General features: G+C 38.7%; 1 protein-coding gene across 1 annotated transcript in view; it reads right to left on the bottom strand.

Moving 5' to 3' along the window:
• Positions 1–571: 571 nt before the first annotated feature.
• The window catches only part of LOC104616396 (macrophage mannose receptor 1-like), a gene marked incomplete at its 3' end in the record, with an annotated part of 29438 nt that continues 4776 nt past the window's right edge, over positions 572–25233 (bottom strand). Inside the window, exons 4-25 of the mRNA XM_010281396.1 lie at positions 24580–24738; positions 23551–23664; positions 22940–23074; positions 21916–22098; positions 20126–20283; positions 19350–19463; positions 18920–19035; positions 18463–18611; positions 15970–16169; positions 14442–14566; positions 13739–13826; positions 12384–12528; positions 11353–11388; positions 11058–11233; positions 10296–10363; positions 8582–8682; positions 6389–6525; positions 5220–5334; positions 4448–4644; positions 3108–3198; positions 1567–1799; positions 572–737 (exon numbers count right to left, since the gene is read on the bottom strand). Of these exons, the coding sequence (XP_010279698.1) occupies positions 572–737; positions 1567–1799; positions 3108–3198; positions 4448–4644; positions 5220–5334; positions 6389–6525; positions 8582–8682; positions 10296–10363; positions 11058–11233; positions 11353–11388; positions 12384–12528; positions 13739–13826; positions 14442–14566; positions 15970–16169; positions 18463–18611; positions 18920–19035; positions 19350–19463; positions 20126–20283; positions 21916–22098; positions 22940–23074; positions 23551–23664; positions 24580–24738 (3006 nt within the window). The remainder of the gene's footprint in view (positions 738–1566; positions 1800–3107; positions 3199–4447; positions 4645–5219; positions 5335–6388; positions 6526–8581; positions 8683–10295; positions 10364–11057; positions 11234–11352; positions 11389–12383; positions 12529–13738; positions 13827–14441; positions 14567–15969; positions 16170–18462; positions 18612–18919; positions 19036–19349; positions 19464–20125; positions 20284–21915; positions 22099–22939; positions 23075–23550; positions 23665–24579; positions 24739–25233) is intronic.

Raw genomic sequence — 25233 nt, 5'->3', positions numbered from 1 at the left:
CTGTGATTGTAGCTCAAGGAGGGAAAACAACGCAATTCTACAAAATCCACAAGCAGACATGCTTCTGCATACCTCTACGAAGAGTTAAAGTATCCTTCACATTCCCAAGGCTTTTACATCTACATCAGAACTGCTTTAGCTCTGGCAATAGCAAATGGGAATGAAACTCTTGCCTGTATTTTGTCTCAGTGACACCTGTGTGTGAACTTACCCAGTTGCTGCAGTCCACACAATCAGTGCACGTTCCCAGCACTTATGCTACACACTATCTCAAGTGTGATTTATGCTCACATCTCAGAAAGAGTGAAACACCTTGAAGACAAAGCTTCATCTTATGCAAACAGTTATGACTACAGTGAAAGCAGAGCAGCCATATCTGTTTGCACGAGAGCTTTCATGTACATTCATATATCTTCCAATAGCAAACCTCCAAATCCTGCAGGGAGGTAGATGGAATCCTGGAGCCTTCTCCTCTGAGGGTGTTAGCCCAAGCCAGAGCAAAGTCTCTAGGATTAGGCAGACTAATGGAATTAGCAATGTGTCTTTAAAATTATTGCATTCATTTGCTTACCATCTGATGTCTTACAAACTGAAAAGTAGCTTTCATTGCAGGATGCTGTTTTCCAAGTACCGTCAAGATCTAGGTAGACACAAGCATTTTTCTTCTTTGGTTCTCCTGCTGCCCATTTCGTGAACCTGGTTTTCCAGTTATCAATCCATTTGTAATAGCTGCCAGTCTGAAAACATAGAAGTTCTGGTAACAGAGATTTTTACATAAAAAGCTCTGACACATAAATATAGTGTCCTGTGTCTATTTGGGTTTAAAAAAAAAAAAAAAAATCCCTGTGCTTCTCTGGTTTTTTAAACACCCTTCACTGTTCTAAGCAATGTCACTGGGTGCTCTGAGTTACACAAGAATTATATGTGAACAGTGTTCAACACTGCATTTTTTTAGAGGGTTTTTCTGAAGTAACACAAACTTCTACAACATGGCAAGAAACTCAGGTGAGTCCATCTTGGGTCATTTAGTAAATCCCATGTGAAGAGAAACAATTACAGAGAATTCGTCTCCCCCTGCTCTGGTTTATTTAAATTAAAAATGGGAGCGATTTGGTAAGTACAGATTACTTGACATGAAACAGTCAAAGTGATCTTAAAACATCTCTCTAATACTCATAATAACTTTCATTAATATAATAATAGTTATAGGTAGCCCTCTATGTAGCCGGGAGTCAGACTTTCAGAACAGCTATCGGTTGCTTCATGATAGCTGCACATCCTGTCTTGTGACTCTCAGCCTGCGCCTTTATTTCTTTTACCATTTCTAGAGCTTCCTACTCTCACCTACTGCTTCCCATTTAAACTTTTCTGTGACTCTTAACTCCATTTGGTACCTGAAAGTCTTTGACTACCTCTAACAGGACCACTAGAAATCTATGCATATACACAGTAGAGCCATTCAGAGTACAGTCGTTTCGGCACTGTTATAAATTGGGCATCCAGCAGGTCCATAAAGAGGAGGAAAGCTCCCCAAGCACCCGCAGCTCCCATCTGTCCAGAACTTACCATATTGCTGTTAAGACCAACCCACACAGGTTTTTCATATTTCAACATCTGGATCCACAGGAAGGAATGAATGTAGGCATCTGAAATGCTGGCAAGTTCTGCAGATTTGTCTTGACAGTTTTTTCTGGCCTCTTCCCATTGCATTTCGGATGAGATGATTGAATAGCTACTGTCACCATAACGGACAAAGCCAGAGGATGGATTTGTTGTTGGTACTTCAGACTGTGTGGTAACTATGAAGGAAAAACTGAACACGTGAATTTACAACACACCACTCATCTCTCGCGTGAAAGTAAGTTATTTAAAAAATAGGTCAAAAAAATCCAGTATTAACAGTGAGTTAAAGTCTTTATTTAAGCTCATGAACAATTTGTTAATGGAAAAAACACCCCAACAAAACAAAACCAACAAAAAAAAAAACAAACTTCTTGTAAAACATGAACCAATCTGCTAACGCACAAAGCAGAGTGAAATCCTGGATGCCTTGAATTGGAGAGTGTTGTTGCTAGAGGCCTGACTAGTGCAGGCTAAGACTCATAAATTGGGTATTTGAGTTCCTGTGCTTTAAGATATTCTGACTAAGCCTGGATGTCTGAGTACACACCTATTTCAGATTACTGGTTGAGAGGACTTATGGCTAGACATTTAAGGAATTTACTGTTGTACCCGGTTGTCACAACCTGCGACTTTGATATTTGATGTTAATTGATCACCACTTGCTGTTGACTCAAAGTCATTAGCTTGTCTGTAAGGGCTGCCTGAACCTTGCCTGCGCATTTGAGTCAGGCAGCATATATTTCCACCCTTGAGATTGTAAATGTATCCAGAAGAGCTGTAACTGGGATTAAGCAGTTTGTTTGCTGTGCAGGGAGAGGGTTTTCTGAGAGTGAACAGGCTGCAGGAGCTGACTGAAGGGGGGGAATAATTTTGACTAAAGCTGTAATAAAGGTGAGGCAAAACTGTTTTGTTAGCTGTGCTTTGCCTTCTCTACTCCCATTATATGGCTGGGCAGCAAGGATTTGCATAATTACAAGTTCTACAGCAGAAGAGTCAACATTTGTTACTCATTTTGGTGTAAAACAAATCAATATTCTTCTACAAAAAGGACACAGCCAAGAGGCTGTACATTTTAATAGACATTATATGGCATTCAGTAGAAATGTTGAGAGGACTAAATGCTCTGCTCAGAGACAGCCAGGAGTATGGGGAGATCACTGCAAGAGCGTGGTTTTACAGCGCACTTAAAGAGGATGCCTAAAAGCCTTATATTTCACTGAGAAGAAATCCATTTCCACTTCTTATTCTCTAGTATTATTCATGATTTAGGTACAAAATCCCAGTTAAGGTAGTGGTTCCTCTCCAGCAATTTCTGTGGAACAAATTGTACTTTAAAAATAGTACAGCCTTAAGACTGGTGGAGCTCTGAAAGCCTGAGGGACTCTGAATGAGACTCGCAGCTGAAAGAAATCACATCAGTTTATATATTCAGCTTATCTAACTGAGATACTTCTGTTTAGGACACCGTGTTAAACAGAACTCACGTGAATTCATCTGGCATATATAGCCTCTCTCGTTGTCACAGCTATCATCTCTCCATTTCCCATCTGACTTCACAATGAAGACACAATCTGTCTGTAGGAGAGGGGCAGATACGCAGCCATTACAAAAGGCAATCAGGAGGTGGTGGGCTGAAGCTCCTACACTCCTAGTGCAAGTCTGAGGGAGGGGAGAGGGAGGGGAGAGGGAGGGGAGAGGGAGGGGAGAGGGGCTCATTGAGCACCTGTGTAATTAGTTCAAATTTCCTAGGTTTCTGCACTGTTTATTAGTGACCCCTTAAATTTGAACTGGGCTTCCAGTGGCGGCAGGCAAGGTCTGAAAGAAAGGTCTATAAAAAAATAATCTGTCCAGTTTAATTAAGAATCCTTTAGTGACTACAGAAATGACTAGGGTACCTATAATATGTCTTCTCGGTTCTGATTTACAATTATGTAGAACTGCTTCAAAACATTTCCATCAATGAGAAAAACAAGACAAGAACTATTATTAAAAGCACTACTCTGAATTTATCTTAACTGAAGCAGACTATCTTGCAGAAAGCAGGTACTCTTTACCAGTTGTTTGTGGTCATTTTCATGTTATCACTATCAGATATCTTTAGTAACAACCAAATTTTCCCTTTGCTTCCTTATGTTTAATTGCTTCAAGATTTTCTTCATGGCTCCCCTGATTTCAAGACTGGTCATGACCATCTTTTCAGCATTTCATCCGAGTCTCTCTCTTACGCTGATTCAAACACATTTTAGTCAAAAGCAAGTTGATTGATGGTAGAAGTGAAAAATCTCTGGTGACTAGCTGCTTGTCATGTCCTCAAAAACTACATGTTTACCTGCTTTTGAAAAGAGATCGAGTTTCAGCAGAGAAATAGCCCTTTTATTGAAGATATCATTTTGTTCCATCAGAAACAAGTAAAGCAGTATGGGAGCACAGTAGCCAGGAATGGGACATACAGATGGACAAATTAATGTTGCACCAACAACCTTAATTTTGGTTTATCATAACTTTTCTATGTTTGGTGTTGCAACTTTAATATTTATGGTAATGCAGTTGGGGGCAGGGGCTGATGTAATATGTGCCTCTCTGGGCTTGTTTTACAGAACTGTTTTTTTGCAGCAGGTCAGATGGAAAGCACAAGGTCCCTCTTCTTCAGAACCTCTGCCAAACATTTCTGGTGATTTTGGAATCGTTATCAGGTGACTTGTTAAACCCCATTCTGCTTACAAAAGGGCTTGTTTTAGCGTCTTGTTATTGCTGCTGTAACTTCCCTTTTAGGAAAATCATCTAGCTGCCTAAGATATATACAGGTTACTTAAATCTCCTGTACCTCCACTGTGATGTCTGTCAACCTTTCAAAGTCATAATAGTCAAAGTAGCTTTGTTTCTGTTCTGGTGCACCGTTAACCCAGTTGGTGTAGGAAACAGTGCTTCCATCTGTCCAAAGAAATGTGGACTCTTCATTGATATCATTCATCCCAATCCAAACAGGAGTTGTGGCATCCTTTAATTGATAGAAGAGGAAAGCTGGAGGGAAAAAAATGTTTCTTGTTAAGGAAAGATCAGCATGGCTTACCCAAAACAGGAAAAATGTGCAAAAGCCCAGAACTGGGGCCGTATTAAAAGGATAACATTTCCCCCCAGAGAGACCATCTGCCTTTGGCTGTTTAGATAAGCACCTGTAGAAACATATGTTACACAAGCATTAAGGTTGAAAAAATAGTCAGAAAGAAAGCTCTGGAGCAAATTAGGAAATGTCCCCTTCCCCACTGTTTACGCACATGTAGTGTTCCAGCAAATAATTTTGCCAGTGAGACAGAAAATACATATATCTGTCAGTTTGAGAGATCTGTGCAACCACACTCAACACAGGCTGGAAGTTTCATGAAAACTGAAAGAACTAGAAACACATACTTTATTTCTTATATGCAATAATTTAGCTACTTTCTTCACACTTTAACTTTGGAGTTAAAATGAAGCATAAACTGACCTGGTTAATAAGCAATTTTCATCAGATAATCCCATAATCTACTTTGGAGAGTACAGCAGTTTCTTTAGTGAGAGATAGTAGTTTTTTCTTTCAACAGAACCTATATATGTACCTTGGACTTGTTCATTTGGTACGGTAGCGAGGTTTCCTCCCAAACCAATACAAGCATCTCGTGCAGCGTGCCACGTGAGCTTCCTTGTTATATTGGAAGCAAATATTTTGAAACACTGGGAAAAAAAAGCAAGCAATTCATTGAAACTAGCAAACGTGGGTACTGTTGTATATGACTAATATCAATTAGATATAGGATGTACATTTTTCCAGAAAAAGACATCAGGGCTAGAATAAGTGAGAGAGCTCAAGAGTAGCAAGTATGTATGTCTACCCATGTAAATACTTAGCCACTCTCATTGCACAAAGTGTAATACAGGCGTCTAGTATCATCTGAACTGATTGTAATAATATCAAATACATAACCCCTCTTCACATTTTCATCTGTCTGCTTCCTGCAATAACAGAGGGATCATTTAAAGCCAAGAAAATGTGGCTTTGGGTGACACAGCTGCAGGGAATGACCTCTACTGTGCCTTGCTCTGCTTCCAACGACTGTGGTTACAACTGTTCATCCCACCAAAGTGTACGAAATATCCTTTGACACATTGACCTAACATTCTGAGGATGCAATACAAGTGCAGCGCATATAAAGTCGACAAAACAACCTTTGGCAAATGGAGCTTCAGCTCAGATTGGTACAAATTCTTCTGTTACAGCCATGAGGACATTCAGACCATGTCTGAGCGTAAAACTATACTCAAAACAATTGTGGTTTGGCATCATATTTCTGAACTCACATTTTGGGGACCATGTAGAAGCCAAAGGGATTGTTCAGGTACTTTCTCTCTAAATCATTCCACCTGAAGGCTGTTTTTTTCAAGACTCAATGTTACAAATTTCAGTTTCTAACATATACATGTGAAACAGGTCAGGAAGAGGAGGAGGAAGAGGAGGGGTTTTCTTAAACAGAATCAGTGTATTTTAAGCCTACACAAACTATGTTATCTGAAATTTATTCATCATACATCTATGTTTACTGTATTTCTCTGCAAAGATAAATGTCTACAGTCACCTCCAAAAAAAGCACCGTCATCCAGCCAGTGTGTTCTGACTGGGTAATTCCTCTCCAGATTTACTTTATAATCATAAAAAGCGTATTTTTTTAAATTTTTTTTTTCCCAATTCCACTGCTTATACACAATTTACTGAAGACACTTGTTGACATACCTTGTTGTTAAAGAAAAGCCAACTTTCTGGACATCCTCCAGGATGCAATGGAGAAGCAAATGTTGAATTAATAGAACTGTTATGTTTTTCACATACAAATTTATTGGAGGAGCCACAGTTTACATCATTCCACAAGCCTAAAAATAATTAGATTTAATAAGGAAGTCAAGATGTTATAATATTTGTAACAATAATTTATGACTTCTTATTTTGAGTTAGTAAGAGGCTAATCTCTACTGTTCAGACTGTAAAAGTGAGTAGAAGAGCCATGCACTATATTTATGCACTCCATTATTTTTTACAAAGAGACGATGTTTATGGACTTCAGCTACTCAGCACTGTTAGTTACTGGGCCACCGTGTAGCAACTGAAAAAAAGAATGGAGGACTGGGAAGAAAGGGCCAGTGACTCAAAAGAAATGCTCTAGTCATCAATTAATTTCATTCTATTTTCTCTGCCCTCCCCACCCCTCTCCAGCAAAGAGTCTTAGTAGAAGAATTACAGGAGAAAGAGCACTAGAAAAAAAATTAACTTTTTCTCTTTTTTAGCAGAACACAGTGTTCTCTATTTTATATTTCAGGCTGCAGCTTGATCTGAAGGCAAAGTAACCATGGCGGTTTTGAATGAGCCAGTTGAAGCTCTAATAGTAGCACAACTCTCGTCCCTTGTGCTTAATTTGGACTGTCTGACCATTCTGCTCCTCATCCAGGGCTCCCCACAGTCTGCATACCTGTTTATGATTTATTCAAGCTGTGGCATCATCACACTGCAGGCAGCAGGGGAAATATACCAGCACGCAAATTTGAAAAGAAAATGGATCAGAAATGGATGAGATGATAGATGGGAAATACTGGATCAATCTAAGGGCACGATATAGTGGCCAAACATACATTAAGAAATACGTACCATCTCCTGGGCGCCGACATCTCAAGTTAATATAATGTTATCTAGAGATTCAGTTTGCAGATTAAAATACCTCATTTCAGTTGTCAAGATATATACTAGGTTTCTAAGATACTGTTATAGTCAATAGAGAGCTAGGGCAGGATTCATTTGTCGAAGCAGAGGTGCTTGGCACCGTTTGAGAGGCTATGCAAGGTACCTGCAGGGAGCTGACAGATACGGCACTGTTTCTGTGGGAGACTTGCAGTCAGGTGGGCTAACTCCAGGACATCTCAGGTGGCTACAGTCGCCTGCAACGCAGGCAACTGAATACTGTGCTAGGGTAAACGGAGATGCTCTTCAGGCAGCACTGGCTGTGCGAGTGAGATCTCCGTTTGACCGTAATGAGACTTCAGAGGTCTAGCTCACATTAACTACATTTTGTTGTCAACTCAAGGGTAGTGTTTCCCTTATGGTCCCAGTTCAGTTGCCCACATGTAAACCTCTAGCATCATCTGAGATAAGCTCAGAAATGCTGAGCCATCTCTGCAGAGCCAGTAGATATAGCAAGGACCAGTGGGATAGCTGCCCCTTTCTGGATCAACAGATAAAGAAGGAGGGACGCGTCTCAGTCAGACCAGATGCCTATGTTTAGAAAGGTGAATCTTGTTCTTGGTGTCTTCATATAAAGGCAGAATTTCAGATGGGTTTGCTGAGTGAATTCTTTATACAACATAAATTGAGAGATTGATTTCCTTATACATATATTACTGAATTCCTATTAGCCTCAGCTAAGTGACTGAAATGCAACCAAGAGGCAAAAATAGCTCTAGGATTTGCGAGATATTTACATTTAAGATTACTTATAAGCATGTAGACAGTCTTAGGTCATTAGATGTATTTGCCTCTCTCCTCTCCTCATTGGCTTGTACCTTCAACCTTGCTATTTCCTGTGGCTGTCATAAATGTTTTATTGAGTTCACAGGAGCAAAGACAGATCCTACTCAACTTTTAACTCAGAGAAGTAGTGAAAAGCCCCGTAAATATGTGCTATATCAATATTACAAATCCAGACAGAGAGATCTGCATTAAATTACACATGGTACTGAAATCTCCCCATTCTAAGGACATAGTCTCTTCCATGACTGGTGGTTACACCAGTTACTGCATCTTGTTGGCTTGTCACTGGAAAGGAACTGCAGAAAACAGCCATAAAAGGACTGTGTGACAGCTGACAGCAGAAGTTTGACAGCATCAGTTACAATCCAAGCAGAGGCAAGTAAAATCTAATAGTTTAGCCTTGTTACATACCTTGCTCTGACAACATTACCACACAGTTTTCCTCATTATTTGCAAAGTTGGGTTCATTAGGAGCCCAGGCCACATAGGTTACTGGAGTCCCATCGACCCATCTTAAAGAAAAAATATACAAAGAGTTATTGATTAATACACTTCAACTGTGAGATCAGAATCCTAATCAACATCTCACAATTAAGAACTTCCATGAGCATTAATGGGAAATGGCTAAAACTGGAAGGACTGCTACAGATTTTCCTCTCCTTACCTGATTATTCTAATTTGAAGAAATTTATGTAATATATTACTGGTTGCAAAATAGAAAAAGGAAACACCAGGTGTATTTTCTATTGACAGGCAGGAGTGATCAGACATTATTTAATAACAGAAACTATTTTCAATTAGCCACAACATGTAATACAGAGAAGAATATTAAAAGTTTTATTTATCTTAACTGATTTCATTTTGTCACCTATTTAATACTATGCTTCTCAATCTGAGCATTCCTGATGTTTTCATAGATGCAAACAAGGACAAAAATACTTTTCTGTGGATTTTTACCCTGAAGAGAAATATCTCCATAGGTTATTTTTATTAAGTCTTGTCTCTGGAAATTAATGGACATCCTGTCAGCTTTAAAACCACCCTTTCTGAAGTATCAGAATGGGCTTTTTTTCTTTATGCTTACATGCTTTTTACTTTAATACATTACTATTGGAGGAAGAAGAGGTTGTCACCTTAACATTTTAATCAATATTTCAGAATTTAGGTCACTCAGCCTAAAGTGGGAAACAAGTTCAACTCCCTCATCTATCTCTTGCTTATGTGATAAACTTGATCTAATCAAAGGAGGTGCTCACTGGACCCAAGCAATGCCCTATCTCCCTAATTTGTGTCCTAAAATCAGGAGGTTAGAATCATGCGTTGACTCAGTCACTACTAACTTATCTCTCCCCACTCCTCTTCTGCCTTTTCCAAGGATAGTGATTTACAGACACTCAACAGTGGCATTAAAATAGAAAGATTAAATTCAAATCTCCTCTAAATCTGTTGCAGGTCAAGGTTAGAAGCATGGTCTGTCACCTCCCAGATGTGAACTAACTAGCAGATGGGAAGGTAGACAGTATCAGTACCATGCTCTTCAGTATCTTTTACTTTAGTTTTGAGTTTGTGTGGTGGTCTTTTCACCATACTTGTTAATTTTACTGCACTGTAAATTTCTGCTGGCTTTTCTATTGGAACGGAGTTTGCAGAGGCTACCTGAAAAATCTCTGTCAGAAACAGCATTTGTATTCATTGTCCACATCTTCCTAATTCTGAAGAACATCTCTGAAGCTATGATATATAGATAAAGAGCATAAGAAAGCTAGTCTTTATGGTATGAAGCATATTTTAAGCGTGTGTGTGTTTATAGGTATAAAATCCAGCATAGGAAAGTATCACTCCAATTTATGGAGCACATCTTGAAAGAAACTTCAGAAAGTGTGTATGGAGAGCACAGCTGCCAAGCCTTTCTTTGGATAAGTGTTTACTCCAGAAAAAATGTTCTTTTCCTGGTTTTTGGGGGGCAAAACTATTGGATTTTAAAATATTCTAGGACTACTCCATTCTGCTTTGTACTCATTATATGGAACTGCCTTCGGTCCTTGAAAACACCACATTGAGTACTTCCAGCTGCATAAAATACTGTATTTCTACATGTTGAGTTGCACTGATCATCTTGTCTTACCTAAACTTTTTATCAAGGCTCACTTTTAGACCAATGAAGTATCCTCTTGACTGACTCCAGGATTCCTCCTGAAACAGAAACATATTATTTTAATTTCAAAATATATATATAATTGAAGTAAAACAAGCAGAAATGGATGTGCCGTTGATTAGGTTCACAGAGCAATCACTGCAGTCGACAGCAGTAAAGCATGGGCTTACAGTTAAGCACAGTGATGCATTTACACACTCAGGCGTAAAAGCCAGGTTTGTATCTGGAGCAGCAGAGGTGAGTCCTGCAACACTGGGGACCCTTAAGATGGGGTAGGAGAGAAGCAGGTCTTGAGTCAGAAACTGGTACATGACTTTCATTCTCCCTTCAGGACTGTAGCACTGTCTAATCATAGACTCACAGAATACTTTGGGTTGGAAGAGATCTTTAAAGGTCATCTAGTCCAACCCCCCCCGCAGTGAGCAGGGACACCTTAATGCAGACAAGTCTCCCTCTCACACCAGCGACTTCCCAAGCCAGCACAGCTGGCAACGTCCCACATCACTCTTCCCACTGGCCTGATTCACCACCTCAGCACAGCTGGTGCAGAGCAGGAGAGACCAAATCCCATGGGACCAAAGGGCATGTCTGGGGACAATTTCATAGATCTCATCTCAGGAGGATTTCATTAGTGAAAATGCTGATGACTCTACTTCTGAGGCAATTAAAATTTTGCAAGCAGATTGTCAAAAGCATTTCTACTTTAAACTGTCTGTTTATAATGAATCTTACGTTTTCTTTCAGCACTCTCTGTAGGAACCTTCTCTCACTATTACTATTAACAACAGCAAGGTCTGCAGAATTCATCCTGCAAAACTCTTGGGCTTTTTCCATGGAGGAATGTTCTTTGCTGATGTAGTATAGCTTGTCTTCATATATAACCCATCCATCCACAGTGGTTTTATATGCTGGAAGATAAATAAGGTAGCCTTAAATTCTGTATCTGTAGAACACAAAAGCTCATTTTAGAATAAAGATTTTGATAACAAATAATGCACAAGATGAATAAATGTACGCAAAACCCTACCATACGTGTCGGTTGGTTCAGATTTTAATGGTACTCCTGCAAAACGAGAGAATAGAAGGCATGACACATCTCCATAGCATGTTTTATGTTGTAGCTTGTGACTGACTGCAAGGAGCAGAGTGAGGAACAGAGGAGGATTCTGCATTCCTTTGCCATTGACTAGAAAGCAGGCTTAACTACGCATTTCAGCTACATATTATGCAATATGCATGGTCATCTACTTAAAATTTTGTATCGTAAGCTGTGCTTCACATCAGCAAAGTCATACCTTTGGCCAGATCACATTTCTGTGCAATGTAAGAGAAAGTTACTCTTCCAGTCTGTAAGTCACAGTAGATTTATATGAAACGCTTTAAACTTTGGTTTTACAGCCCCTTTACTGATCCATCAGTATACATTCCATAATCCTCCAAAGGGGTCTTCTTATCAAGAGGAAAAAAATTTCCACTAGATTTACTTTAGCTCTATCCAAAAATTCATAGTCCAAAATATTCATAAGCAAAAGGAAAAATGACTATATATACTGACTGTGAGTTTTTTCTGGTTCTGATAGAAAAAGAAATGCCACTGCTTTGAACTATTGCTTTTCCAAAAGCAGTTGAATCCTGAATATTGTTAAGGGAGAACTTGGAGCACCACTAAATCTTTGGTGTACAAACACACTGTATTTGGTTTTTAAGTTTATCTGTGTCAGTATAAAAAACAGCGATGTAAGAAATTCTTAACTCCTTACTTCCTACATTACAAAAATACAAGCAAAAACTTCTTAGTATTCTAAAGGTTTGCAATCTATGAATTGCAAACACATGGATTATTTATACCTCCTAATTGACATGAAGAAATTAATTTATGTATTCTCATCATCCATCACTGAAAAACCCTGGCCTATATTATGTTACTTACTGTTCTTGACCTCCATTTGTGAAAAGCAGTTCTTCAAAATTTTGTGTCTTTCTCCAGCAACTTATATTAGAAAGCAATTACTTATAAAGTTATTTAAGCTGCTTGCTTAAAGAGAAGAATAAATCTACCTTTTTTTATTTGACAAACCCAGTCAAGCTGTACTTCACAGACCGAAAGAAACCATCGATTAGAGTAAGTCCCACCGTTGAGTACACCACAGAACTTGCGTCCTCCTGAATTTCTTGGACTATCATCCCAGTTTGTGTACCTAACCTGTAGAAGAAATCATCTGTTACTCATTCCATCTATTGAAAGAGATGTTGTACTCTCCATTAGCAAACAGGAGCAAACTGGTTTCATCTGAAAGATTCTGTCTCTCGCTAAAAAGAGGTGCAAATATAGGGAAAGCAATAGGTATAAGAACTTTTACAGTGGTGCAATGATGTCAGTGATGACGAGATCAGGCTGTCTTGCCATGGAGGGCTTTTCCTCTTTGTGCCTCAAGCTCTAGACACAGCCAGAATACAAACAGGCAAATGGACTGTTTCTAATGAACTTCACCTAGCTATGAACTTCACCCCCATTCCACTCATGCTCATCATGTGCAGACAAGGTAGTTTTCACTTCATCAGCTGTGACCTGGTTCAAAATTACATTGTGCAACAGCTGTCCAGTGGCAGTGACCACATCGTGCATCCGTTCAGCATTCCCTTCTCTGTGGTTAATGAGGATGGGAGTGTGGCTTTTGGGAGGGAAGTCATGTCCTGCAAACCTAGGGGAGTTACTGCTGAAGAAACTAACATCCAAATGGGAAGGAAGAACCATTTGATGTAACGCACTTGGGATTTTCAAAAAGTTCTTTATAAGATCACTTCCCAAAACTTTTATGGAAACTAATGTGTAACAGAATAAGAGGAAAGGTCCTTGTTTGGGTTAAAAATAGGGAATAGAGAGTAGGAGTAAAGGGAGGGTAATAAGCTGTGGAAGCCTGCAGGAACATTTCACACATCTGTGGATATTTATGTGGGCTCAAGAGATGATTAGATAAATTCATGGAAATAAAAAAGGCTACAGATCTGAGCTCTGAGACATCACTTGCTGGGGGATGCAGGAGTATACCGGGAAATATGCTTGCTGTTTGATTAGCTCTTCAGAACCTCCTGGCCACTGCCAGAGACAGGATACAAGATCCAGAATGATGCATTTGGGATGTCATGATATTATGTGTTCATATTATATTATTGGAAAAGAAAATATGTTGGAGTGCTGTGCAGAAAGCTACAGATATTGATGAGATACAAATGATTATTATGTATTCAAATGTGTGGCCATGATTTTACTCATGATAATAAAGGTTAACAATCACGTAAATGTTTGCAGGATTAGTGTTTTCTTTGATAAGGATAACAGTAAAAACCCAAAAAGTACATGTACAAACCCCAAAACATCTTAAACAAATTTGATGAAAAATTAAAATACTCACTGGAGAGCCATCGCTCCAGGCAAATCCTTCGTCTGGATTCAAGGAGAATATGCCAAGCCAAACTCTTTGAAAACTACAGCGAGTGGCACTAACAGAAATCACAAGGCAGAGCAGTGTGTAAAACATCAACACAAAAAACATCCAGAAACACATCATTAAACTTTCTAGAGCACATTGTAAAGTGCAGTGAAGTTGTAATAATTACCCTATTACATTTGGTGAAGGGCATACAGATGCCTATGTTCTTCATCGAAATATCTAACATTTCTATGTCTCAGTGGCAATGGCTTATTTATCATATTTATTACTACTATTGATCCTGTATTTCCTCTGTGTTCTGTTTTCTTAGGAAAGGCCTTCACAGATTCAGAAAATTGTCTCAGCATTGTCTACTTAAAGAGTCAAAAGTAAATATATTGTTCAGGTTTTCTACCTTACTAAAAATACCCCCCAACACACAATTTCATGTATTTCTAAATTATATCTAGTAATCATTATACTGTTGGGTTTTTTTTTTTTGTTTTGTTTTGTTTTAATTTCCTGGATATAAAAACCAGTTTGTTTCATGAAACAGTTAAAAAATTTCAAGGTATCACAGGTTTTTTGGCTTTTGCGGAATCCATGTGTGTCAGAAATTATCTAAGAGCATTTGTAATAGGTCTCTCAAATCTGCTAGGATAAACATACAGCAGATACTCACTACATTGCTCTTATTAGTAATGGCATCTCTTCTTTACTGTTAATGGTGACCAGATCCCCTCCAATTTGTCTACAAAATTCTCGAGCTTCAAGCCATGATTTCTTTTTAATATTTGATCTGTAGAAACACTATGGAGAAATTACTTTAAAACATATTATATATCTTGTAATAAAATAAAGTATCATAGTCTTGCTCACCGACAAATGAGGTTTCATGTAAGCTGAGTAAAAGTCCATAAGAGAAATAGCGTTAATCACCACTGTTCATAAAATTTTTGCACTAGAGTTGTGTAGGTAGTTAGCGTAGTGGTGACAAACAAAGGGAAGGAATTGCGAGAAGGGAATACAGTTCCCTTTAACTTGTTTTACCTGGAGGAGGGCCCAGGCCACCTTCCAGATGAAGGGAAAGGGGAATGGTTGTGGTGGAGAGGCAAGGTGGCCTGGGAGGAGTCTGAAGATGCAGGCAAAAGAATGGCCTCATGGTGGTTTACAACTCTCACTGTACATTTGCAACGTGATGTCTAACATTCTGGTAGTTTAAGAGAGAATAAGCACAAGTTGGACCAAAGCTAAAAAGGATAATTTAGGCATAAAGGAGCCCAAGTAAATAGCATTCCATCTGAGTTTGAAAGTAATGGGGGAAAAAACCCCAAACCACCACATAATAAAAAGAGAATGACTTATTAATTCAATAAAGTGGTAAGAAATATTAACATTTCACACTTATTCAGCACACTTCTATTCTGCATGATCCCAAATCGGTGCTTGCACATTACCCTCATTTCTTGTTCAAAGTCCTTTTGTGTGCCTGCTCAGGCGTAGCCGAGTGTACTTCAACTATGAGTTATCTGTAGCTTCGCATCAGAAACTCTCTAATAAGTGTCCTTCATAAACACTGGTTTAACTAACCTTACATGTGACTTCTTACGCTTTATTTTGGGGGCTAACGCGCTTATCTCAGCAAGGTCCAGCCTTAGGCATTATGCTGCTTGTGGGTACACTTCACTGTTTCTCGACTCTGTTCCCTGAGCTCTCACACACCTCAGATAAATGTGGGATCTTTGCACAACCTAGTGACCACAGCCGATATAAGGACCACACTAACAGCCAGGCTTTGCTGCTTCTGCTGTTTAATACAACATTTGGACATTATTCTCTCAATAATTTTGCAAATATTGTTGTTTCTACTTTCTTCTTTTTTCCTCTTTTTTTTTTATGTATTTCTAGGGACTTGATATTTATATTCCATTTTCTGCTCCAATTCATTCAACCTCTGGGGCACAAACGTCCTCATTTTCTTTCCTGTGTCCTTCTCCCTCCCCTTGTGTCCCGTCCCTTCAACTTCATCTTTCTTCCTTAGTTGCTCCCCTCTTATGGATAATTCTCTGAGATGTTTGGGTTGGGATTTTTTGCTATATTACAATCTCGGATATTGCAAAATGAAGATGTCACTTCCTCTTTCTTTCTACCCACTCCCCCACCCCTTGCCCCAACTGAACAGTTCAAAGACTTTTAACTATTTAGGCACTTACTTTAAAACAGGAACTACTATGGTGGTTTGATACCCAACCTTCAGGGCACGTGGGGACCAGAGCAGTAGTTGGAATAGGTGAAGCTGTTGCAGTCCTTGCCCACTGCTTACAGATATATTTTTGCTTTGTCTCACAGTCAAGAACATCCCATAATCCAGCTGCAGTCCCAGTTCTCATGGCTACACATCCAGGATTACTTCCTTTATGAGAAAAAAAAATGCATTGGATATTTTATAAGGTCTAAACTGTTTAATTCTTACTTATTGTTTAATACTTAAAATCTTTGAGCAGCAGCCATTCACTTCTTGCCATACAATAACACTTGAATAACAGACTTACATTTTAGGTGTTTTTCACACAGGCAAAGAGTAGTACTTTCTGTTCAAGGAGGTTATGATCAGTTTGGTATCCTGCTTTTTTTTTTTATTTTGAATGTCCTGCATAATTAATGTTACAGGTAGAAAGTAAGGGGTTTTTTGGTTTGGTTTTGTTTTGTGTTTGTTTTTTTTTTTTCAGTGAAAACCTGTGTTTTCAAGTGAGGACCTCATTCCTACTTACATTAAGCCTGTTTTATACCAGGTAGCATAACCTCAGTCACTAGTGATTTTCAAATAGATGGAAACAAAACCCTCAGTGCATACACAGGGCAGGCATTGCAAACCTCAACAGAGACATGATAAAGCTTATCCCGTTTGCTGTAATTTTAATATATTCTCTCAGAAGGGGCTAGAGGTGCATACATTGTGCAAGATGCAGTCAAATGCACACAGTGGGCTTATACAATGGCTTCTATGTGTTCTTATTTCATTTCCTAAATATTCTTAATATTTTATTTGCTTTTTGATTCCTGTTGAGCAGACACCTGATGTTTTAATGGACTTGTCTACTGTGGTGCCAAGAAATGACCAATATGGTCAGCTATAAATCCATCATTTTATGTCAATTCAAGACACATGTTTGTTCGTATGAGCATCACTTTGCCTGCATCAGAGTTCACCTGCCATCTTACTGATCATGCTCAGTCACTTGTTCTCCTGAGATCATCTCACGTTTTCTCACAAGCACATCTTCGCTATCAGAAATAATTTACTACCATCATCAAATCTCGTCACCTTACCAATTCACCGTTTCAAGATTGTCTGTAAATATGTTGAACACATGGGCTTTGGCACAGATCATTATGGGACTCTCTTCCACAATAAAAAATAACCCCCAGAACAAAATTTTTATTCATGTAAGAGCTTTTCCTGTCAGGTCAGATTAGCAGAAAGGCTTTTGGTAATTGAGATAGACCACACTAACTAGATTTCCCTTATCTGTATGCTTTTGGCTCCTCTGGGCCACTCCAGGCTATCTGTGAGCATGACGTCCCTTTACACAAGAAATTTCATATATCTTGCCCCCTATATCTTCTTTATTCTATTCTTTATTACAGCTCATCTAATTTACCAGTGACTCATTGGTCTGTATTTCCCCACATCTCCCTGGAATGTGCCAAAATGTTGGCAACAAATTTGCCTTTTTTCAACCCTTAGCTGTCAAGGCAATTTGAGCAGGTAGTTACACATTAAAATGAAGAGTTCACCTTTACAGCTCTTGGATGTTTTTGCAGCTTTGCTTAGTCCTGACTTGCTATTCTTCAGGTTATCTATTTGTTCCATAACCTATTCTCCTGCTATTTCAACTTGAAATAGACTCTTCAATCATACCCTCATAAAAAAAACTTTCCACACAGAAAGCCCGTTTTCTTCCTTAGTGAACACAGATACAAGGAAACTAATTTTTCTTCACTGTTCTAGACTGATGTCCAAGTGCTCCCTTTATACTCTGATCATCTGCTGGCACCATAGACTCTCTGGCAAGCTTTCTTCTCGTGGCATTTAGAGAAGTTTTATTAATCTAGTCTTTTGCACTTTTTAATTATTTTTATTTTATTTTACATTGTATAACCTCACTGATGGTTTTTGAAAAAGTTTTCAGACAAATGACCACTAAAAGGGATGTAGTAGATCTTGGGGAGGGCCGATTCCCTCGTGGTATTTTGAAATCTTGTTTTCTGTGCTTCTGCACAGTATGATCCCACGGATGCACTTTTCTTAGCGTCACAAGTAAAAAAAAAAAGTAATGGTACAATCATTTTTTATACTGTGATTTCATAATTCTAACTTAAAATCCTTGTTACACTTGCTCTGTTTCAAGTTTTTCTCCCAGGCTAACTTTACCACTAAAAGGATGAATGTGGAATTGTCTCTGGAGCTGCCTGTAACTCCTGTTTATCTCTTTGTGAAGATGAACTAAAAAGTTAGTCTTATGGGTAAATACACCAGATGTCCTACTATAAAACTGCAGTTCAAATTGTTCCCTTTAAAATTAAAAGGTGGGGTTTGAGAACTGCCAGTTCATTTAAAATACACTGAAAGCTTAAAACATGAAATTCAGAGGACGTTGCCGATGCAAACCCAAACAGGGACCATGACCTCAGAGAGCACCTACCAGGCATTGCTGCATTCCAGTGTGTGAAGGAGATGGCTTCACCATTGGCCCACCTGAAAGTGCCTTTGTCCTCCAGGTCAGAGAGACCAAGCCAGAGATACTTCTCAGGCCTCAGCCCGACAAGGCTAGTCAGATAGGCTTGTTCATACCTGTAAAGGGGATCATAAAGACACAAGTGAAAACAAAGTCATTTACCCAACTCCTACTTAGCTAATCTGATGACGAATCCTATTCTCCTTTTTCTTGCTTCAGACTAGGGGAGAGGACCTTACGACTGGATTCAGGCTCTCTATAAATCAACAAAAAAAAGCAAGACCTTTTGGTCGTTCAACTAGAAGCCTCATCTATAACTTAGATACTTTGTTGTTTGACGTTGTGTTAGAATTGTAGTTCCACAAATATTTTAGATCATACAACCTTTACCTATTTAAAAGCCAGGAAAAAGTCATGATCGTACCTACTTTCAACTGTGGCTAAGTAACCTTCTTCTTCTTCACAAGTGGTGTTTGCTTCTGAAAATGTTGCTGGAACATGTCCAATGAAATAGCAGTACATCCCATATCTTTTCCAGCCCTGTAACATGATTTTAGGATTTCTGTATAACTTTTAAATAATTGTGATATCATGTATTAAGTGAGCTATACCATTTCAAAATGAAACACATTAATCATTAATATTATGAATTGGAAACCTTTTGCAGTGAAATTACAGATTCCTTCTAAGCGGTTTCTGTAAATGGCTTTCTAAAGTTTGAAGTAACTGAGAGAGAGAGAAACTTCATAATAAAAAAAAAAAATCTATACATAAATAATATAAATAATTCGATATGATTCTCAGACAAGGTACTGAGAATCTGGGAGACTGATGTTCCATTCTTATGTACTTACTTTTTTGCAACCTGCATCAGTAATTTCCTTTTCTCCAGTTATTTGTGATATAGGTTTTCTTTTACAAATATAGCCAGCTTTCTTCTCACAGACATAGTCTGCCCAATAGCCATCCTGTGGCAGGGAAAAGAATGAAATAACAATGAGATTAAGATGAATAATCTAAAGAAAACTAATAATGTCTGTCTTTATAATGAAAACTATTAATTTTCTTTCTCATTTTGAAACTTTTTTTTTTTTCCCTTTATCCAATTCCACTAGTCGGTAACAAAAATAAATCTGCTCACATTCAGTGAAATAGTAGACTGGGCTATAGTAGTACAGCTGCGGCTGGTAGCGATAAGAAGGGATGAGGGTGCCGGGAGCTGGTCCCTGACCTGGTCCGTGGGGCCCTGCCCAGGCAGCTGTGCCACGCAGGGGTGGGCAAAGGAGCAGGCACAAGGGAGGCAGCAGGGACCCCCACACGCCACCATTACCACCAGAGGAAAAGGAGCAGGAGAATGTACTCAAACTACATTCAGAGACCTGTTTTACAGCCCTAACATAGTTTCATTGGTGGCTTTCAGATGAACTTAAAGAGAAAATTTCATCAGTGATGCAGTAGTGTTTACATTTTATTTTTTCTCTTTTTTTAATGAGAGGTCATTTTTAATCTCATCCTTTGTCACCACATCCCTTTTTCTGGCCCTAACCAGTTGCTGAAATAACAGGGCACATTACTCTTACCAAGAAGTTCGATTCAGTATAAAAGTAAAATATGTATTGAATAATGCTACCTGGCCCTTGATCAGTACACAATCTTCTGGCCTGTTGTTTGTGGTGGATGGCTCTCCCAGGTGCCATTTTGTGTATGTCACGGGCGTACCATCACTCCATTCAAAATACATTTGAACCTTATGATCATTCAGCCCAATCCACAGCTTGTCTGTTGGCTCTGAAACATGGAAACACAGAACTAGAAAAGACCTCTTATGCTACTGCATCCTTTTCACAGCACCCTCAAGCTCTAGAACATATAATTCCTTTCATAAATGTATGGACCTCAAAATTATTTAGTGCGTTGCATGATCATTTTATAAGTTAGTATTTTTGGATGGATATTAGAATAAAGACGGTACGCTTTGGAAAATTAGGCTGTAATGAAATACTTGCACTGGATCAAAAAATTTTGCTTCTCTTCCTCATAGCACTGGGAGAATAAACTACCTAATTTATTTAACTAACAGCCTAATGTTAATACACTACGGTGGTATGATAGAACTGTGTGAATAGTTACTTTTTAGGTTCTGCTGCATTGGTCAGATTTTAAAATACTGTTTCTATGTAACTGGAAGTGTGAGTGCTTTAAGTTTCTTTCAACAAAACGAAAAAAGCAGAGAACCCCCCTAAGCCCACTCCCTCAGCCCTAGGTGAACTGTTTAGGCAATAAGTAAAATCAGAGTTTTGACAACACCCAAAAGTCAGCAGGGGAAGGCTGTCAGCAGCCAGATCGAACTTTGAGGCTGACACTGCTCCAAGACAAGGCTGGACCAGATGACCTCTGGGGTTCCTTCTGACCTAAACCAGTGTATGATCCTATGGTCTTAAGCATTAATGAAAGGAAAGCAAGGAAAATTAAAGGTAAATGTAGGCAGCATTAACAAAAATGAGAAAGAAAGAGGTACAGAAGGATATTCACAATTTCTTTGGTACTCACTAAATTGGAGTATGAGACCAGAATCAAAGTATAAGAAACCAAAAATGTCTCCTTGTATGGTTGGGCACTAAGCAGACAAATTACTCTTTCTGAAGAAAGAATTTTTTTCTGTCTTGAACACTTTTTACTTTTTCAATAGCTAATTAAGGCTTTTACTACCTCTAAGCATGGAAAAAACCCCAACAAATAGTTAACAGGGTCAAAAAGTAGTAACGCATCTACAGACTCCTCACATTTCTGCCAGGGATGTTAAAAAGGCCACGGCAAGACCGTGCTGACATGTTATGACCTGACTGAACCAATGATGTTTTTTAGGCAGCCCAGGCAATTCCACAGCTTGCTGCCTGGAAACCACCTTGGTTAGCTCTGCTGATCTTTTCCATCTGGCAGTGTAGAAAGCTAAACTTTCCTTTAGTAAGTTTCTTCCATCACTTCTGGAGAGACCTGTGAACTTGCTGATATGGGTGCTGGTTGACCACAAGATGCAGAGAATGACTTAGAGCCACACTGTAAGTTCCCCAAACGCACAGAAAGCAGTACAAACATGCTGTTTTTCCATAAAAAGCACTCTTTCAAAGTGGAAGTTATATTTCATAACCCTTTCACGAAGAAAGCTTTGCACCGGGATGGCCAAAGTCCTCCTTAACTTCATGCAAAGCACAAGTCAAGAGAGTTGGGTAAGCACAGAAGGCGGCATCCATTTGGAAGCAGAAAGGAAAGCACTGCACCAGCCTAACCCCACTGGACCTCTGGCTCCTTGTATGTCTTTGTCTGCAACGTGTCATGTCAATACAATTGCTACATCTCAATTCAGCGAGATGATGCTTCTTACGTGCAGGCGAAGGCAAACGCCTCCCTGGAAACACTCACTGTACCCAAGGCGAGACACCACAAAGCTGTGCTCCTCGAGGTTTCGGATGCTAGCCAGGTGACTCCCTTCCTTCTGACAAGACGTCAAAGCTTCTTCCCATCTTTTGGTCTCCCTAAAGATCTTGTAGCAGTGATCTATATACGGTATCCATCCATCCGGGCAAATAACAGGCCCAATGTCACCTAGGAAAAAATATCAGTGTTTTAGGGGAGTTCAAACGCCATGCAAGGGTCATGACACTGAAAAAATATTTTCACTTATTGCATGTAAATGCTCTGAACAAAGAACTTTCTTTGGAAATTCTCATTATAAGGAAATGATGGACACAAAACATAGTAAACATAAATATGATTCTAAATCTGGCATTTTTTAGCTTGGAAAAGGAAATAATATTTGTACTAATAAGCTTTAATATAAATTCTAGGGTTCTTCTGTAGTTAAATGTATGTAACAAATCCAGCAATGTATTATTTTAACAGCTTCTATATTACTTATTTCTCAGATAAGAGAAATCATCTGCACCTAACATAGAATGCTTATGAATTTTTAGAAGATTAAGTATATTGATAGAGTAAAAGTCATCTAGACAGGTTTACAACTAGATGTATAGACAGGGAAACACCAACAGGGAAATATTTATACACTTAAAATCTTTTATCTTTGCAACGTGTCAGTCTTTCTTCCTTTTGCTTATTTTTACTAACGTCCCTCTTCTGAAAAAGTAATTTTTGGTTTGTTCTCTGTTTTCATGCTCAGTAGTGTGTGTATTCAAAGGGAAGACCTGACTACCCAAACACAGACAAGACAGGACAAGTTGGATGTTCTTTACTTTTAACTGTTTCATTCTGCATGTTGTGGGACTGAATATCAGTCTAGAAAGGGTGCAACGTTTGTAAAAAGCAAGCCAGATAAACAAGAAATAGTTTCTATTTCTAATAAACTTTTGCTCATCTTTGTCAATGTGAACGCCAAGCAATTCAGATAACAGCTTCTACTTTTAAGTATCAACATATATCATCGTACCTGAGGGAACCAAGGTAAAGTTCCTTTTCTTACAAATGTAACCAAGTTTCCAATCACATTCCCAATTTTGCCATTTAGCTTTTGTTTCAGGATTCAAAACCGCACAGAGTTTTCCAGATTCTGGAGAGGGGCTTCCTTTGAGAAAGGTACAGAGAAAAAATGTGAACTTCTCTGAAAGGCAAATAGAGCTCTAAGCTCTAAAACGCACACGAGAAATGACTCTTGGCTGAAGTGAAGGCCCCAAAGATCATGTCTTTCCCAGCTTTGGCAAGGGTAGGTCTTGAGGTAGGTCTTTGGGAGCATCTGTATGAAATGTAGTATCATTTAAGCAGACATGAACGTGTAACCCCCTCATAGTTTTGCTGCTAGAGACAAGAAACAGAACACCATATATTTTTGGGAAAAACAGTATTGCTTTTGGAGCTAAAATATTTTTGCAATACATAGACACTTTTGGCTTATATTGCTATAGAAAAAAAAAACTTTTCTAAAGCTAAAGCAAGAAAATACATATTTCATGGCATATCTATCTGATAATAGAATTCAAAGCAGTACTTGAGATATGTATATTTTTTCTTTGGAAATACAGAATCAAAGAAAGTCACAGCTACCTGGAGCCCAGTTTAAGTACTGGAAAGGGCTGCCTCCAATCCACTCCCATCCACTCCTCAAGTCCAGTCTGTTGAGTCCAATCCACAGTGCAGAATCTGTACCTTCTGTTAACTCTAAGTAACCAAAAGAACATAAATTATTTTATAAATCACTTTTCTATTAGCAGTAGTCACTGAGTCTCTCTATGAAAACTTAGAAGTCTTAAGTATCTAACTACAAATATCTTTAGATACTGAGATACTTGATAAAGTGAAATATGCCAAAGCTTTGCTTACTGTAAAAAGCAAACAAAGAAAGTAAACCCTCTCTCATTCTACCACCTAATGCAAAATAAGCACAGATGAGATGACACAGAGTATATCCAAAATGAAAGCATTTCTGTAGAATAGGCTAAATTCTGTGCAACATTGGATTTATTTAAGTAGAAATATTGGTACAGTGTAAGTATAAACAATAATAATAAAGCTCTTAGTAGTTAAATTCATCATTAAAAATAACAAGAAAGAGTTTCTTCCATAACTTTCCTCCAGCAATACCTGGGCTGGTACATCCACGATTTGGCATCTATGAATAACTGATATTTTTTCAGTTTGTCAAATGAATTAAAAAAAGAGAGGTCAAATTGCATTTGACATATAACACATCTTTATTTTGGCACAAAGATATCTCTTTTGTCTTATTTTCAATTTGTTTTGAAAGCTTCTTTTGACCAAACATGAAACGTTCATTTACTTCTCAGAATTCTTTTCACTCTCAAAAAAAAAAAAAAAAATCAACAAAGTCTTAGTATAACGTTTTAAAATAGAAAGCCAAACTGTTACACTTGCAGGGTGCTGGAACACTTTGAATTCTGTTTAAGCTTGGCAGTGATTTTGATATGAATTTGCAAATTCTGAAAGATAGTGTTTACTTACTCATGCATATTTAGGTCCATGGACGTTAGCCAAAACCGTACTAGATAGTCCTTAACTGTGATGATGGACTGAACAGATCCTGAATGTAAGTCTGGGTTTGCTTTACTTCCTTACCTTTAAGGTATGTTTGTTCATGAATGTCCGTGATACTCAGTAATTCTGCATCTTGCTGCTGACAGCTCTTCCTGGCTTGGTGCCACGTGAGAGCCGATTCAGAGTTTATTTGGTAGTGGACATTTGTTAACAGATCTGTAGTCCAGGTGGTGTCTTTATCTGCAGAGAAAATAGTTATTTTGGGGTGATAGCACCTCACCCACAGAAAAATGAGTTGCAGGTTCTTGTTATGCATGGCGTTCTCATTAAATGTCACCTGTGCTCTTTCAAGAGCACTGAAAATATTACAAGGGTGATGGGGAAGGATGAAGTTAAGACCTCTAAACTGACAGGTAGAGCTGGCAAATATTACTTCCTGTTCCATGAAGATACATAATTCAGGAATTACTACAAGGGAAGTGATTGCACAGAAAAACCTATTGCATGGAGTGCGGTGGCAGAAATCCTAGGTGAAATCTATAAAAAGATATGCAGCACCTCCTTCTCTTTCTGGACAGCAGTTCCAGCTGTGAGAACCAGCTCTAGACCTGGATTTAACATTAAAACAGCTCTTATTGAAGTCCCCACCCTTGCAAAGAGCTTCTGGATGAGCCTGTCACACAGCTTCCGAGCCCGGGCACCGCAAGGGTGCGGAGCTGCGTTGTGCTCCTCTTC

The sequence above is a fragment of the Phaethon lepturus genome, unplaced genomic scaffold, assembly GCF_000687285.1.
Source record: "Phaethon lepturus isolate BGI_N335 unplaced genomic scaffold, ASM68728v1 scaffold5282, whole genome shotgun sequence".
Taxonomy (NCBI): Eukaryota; Metazoa; Chordata; class Aves; order Phaethontiformes; family Phaethontidae; genus Phaethon; species Phaethon lepturus.
The sequence above is the reverse complement of the archived record's forward strand: the minus strand, read 5'-3'. Positions and strand labels throughout refer to the sequence as shown.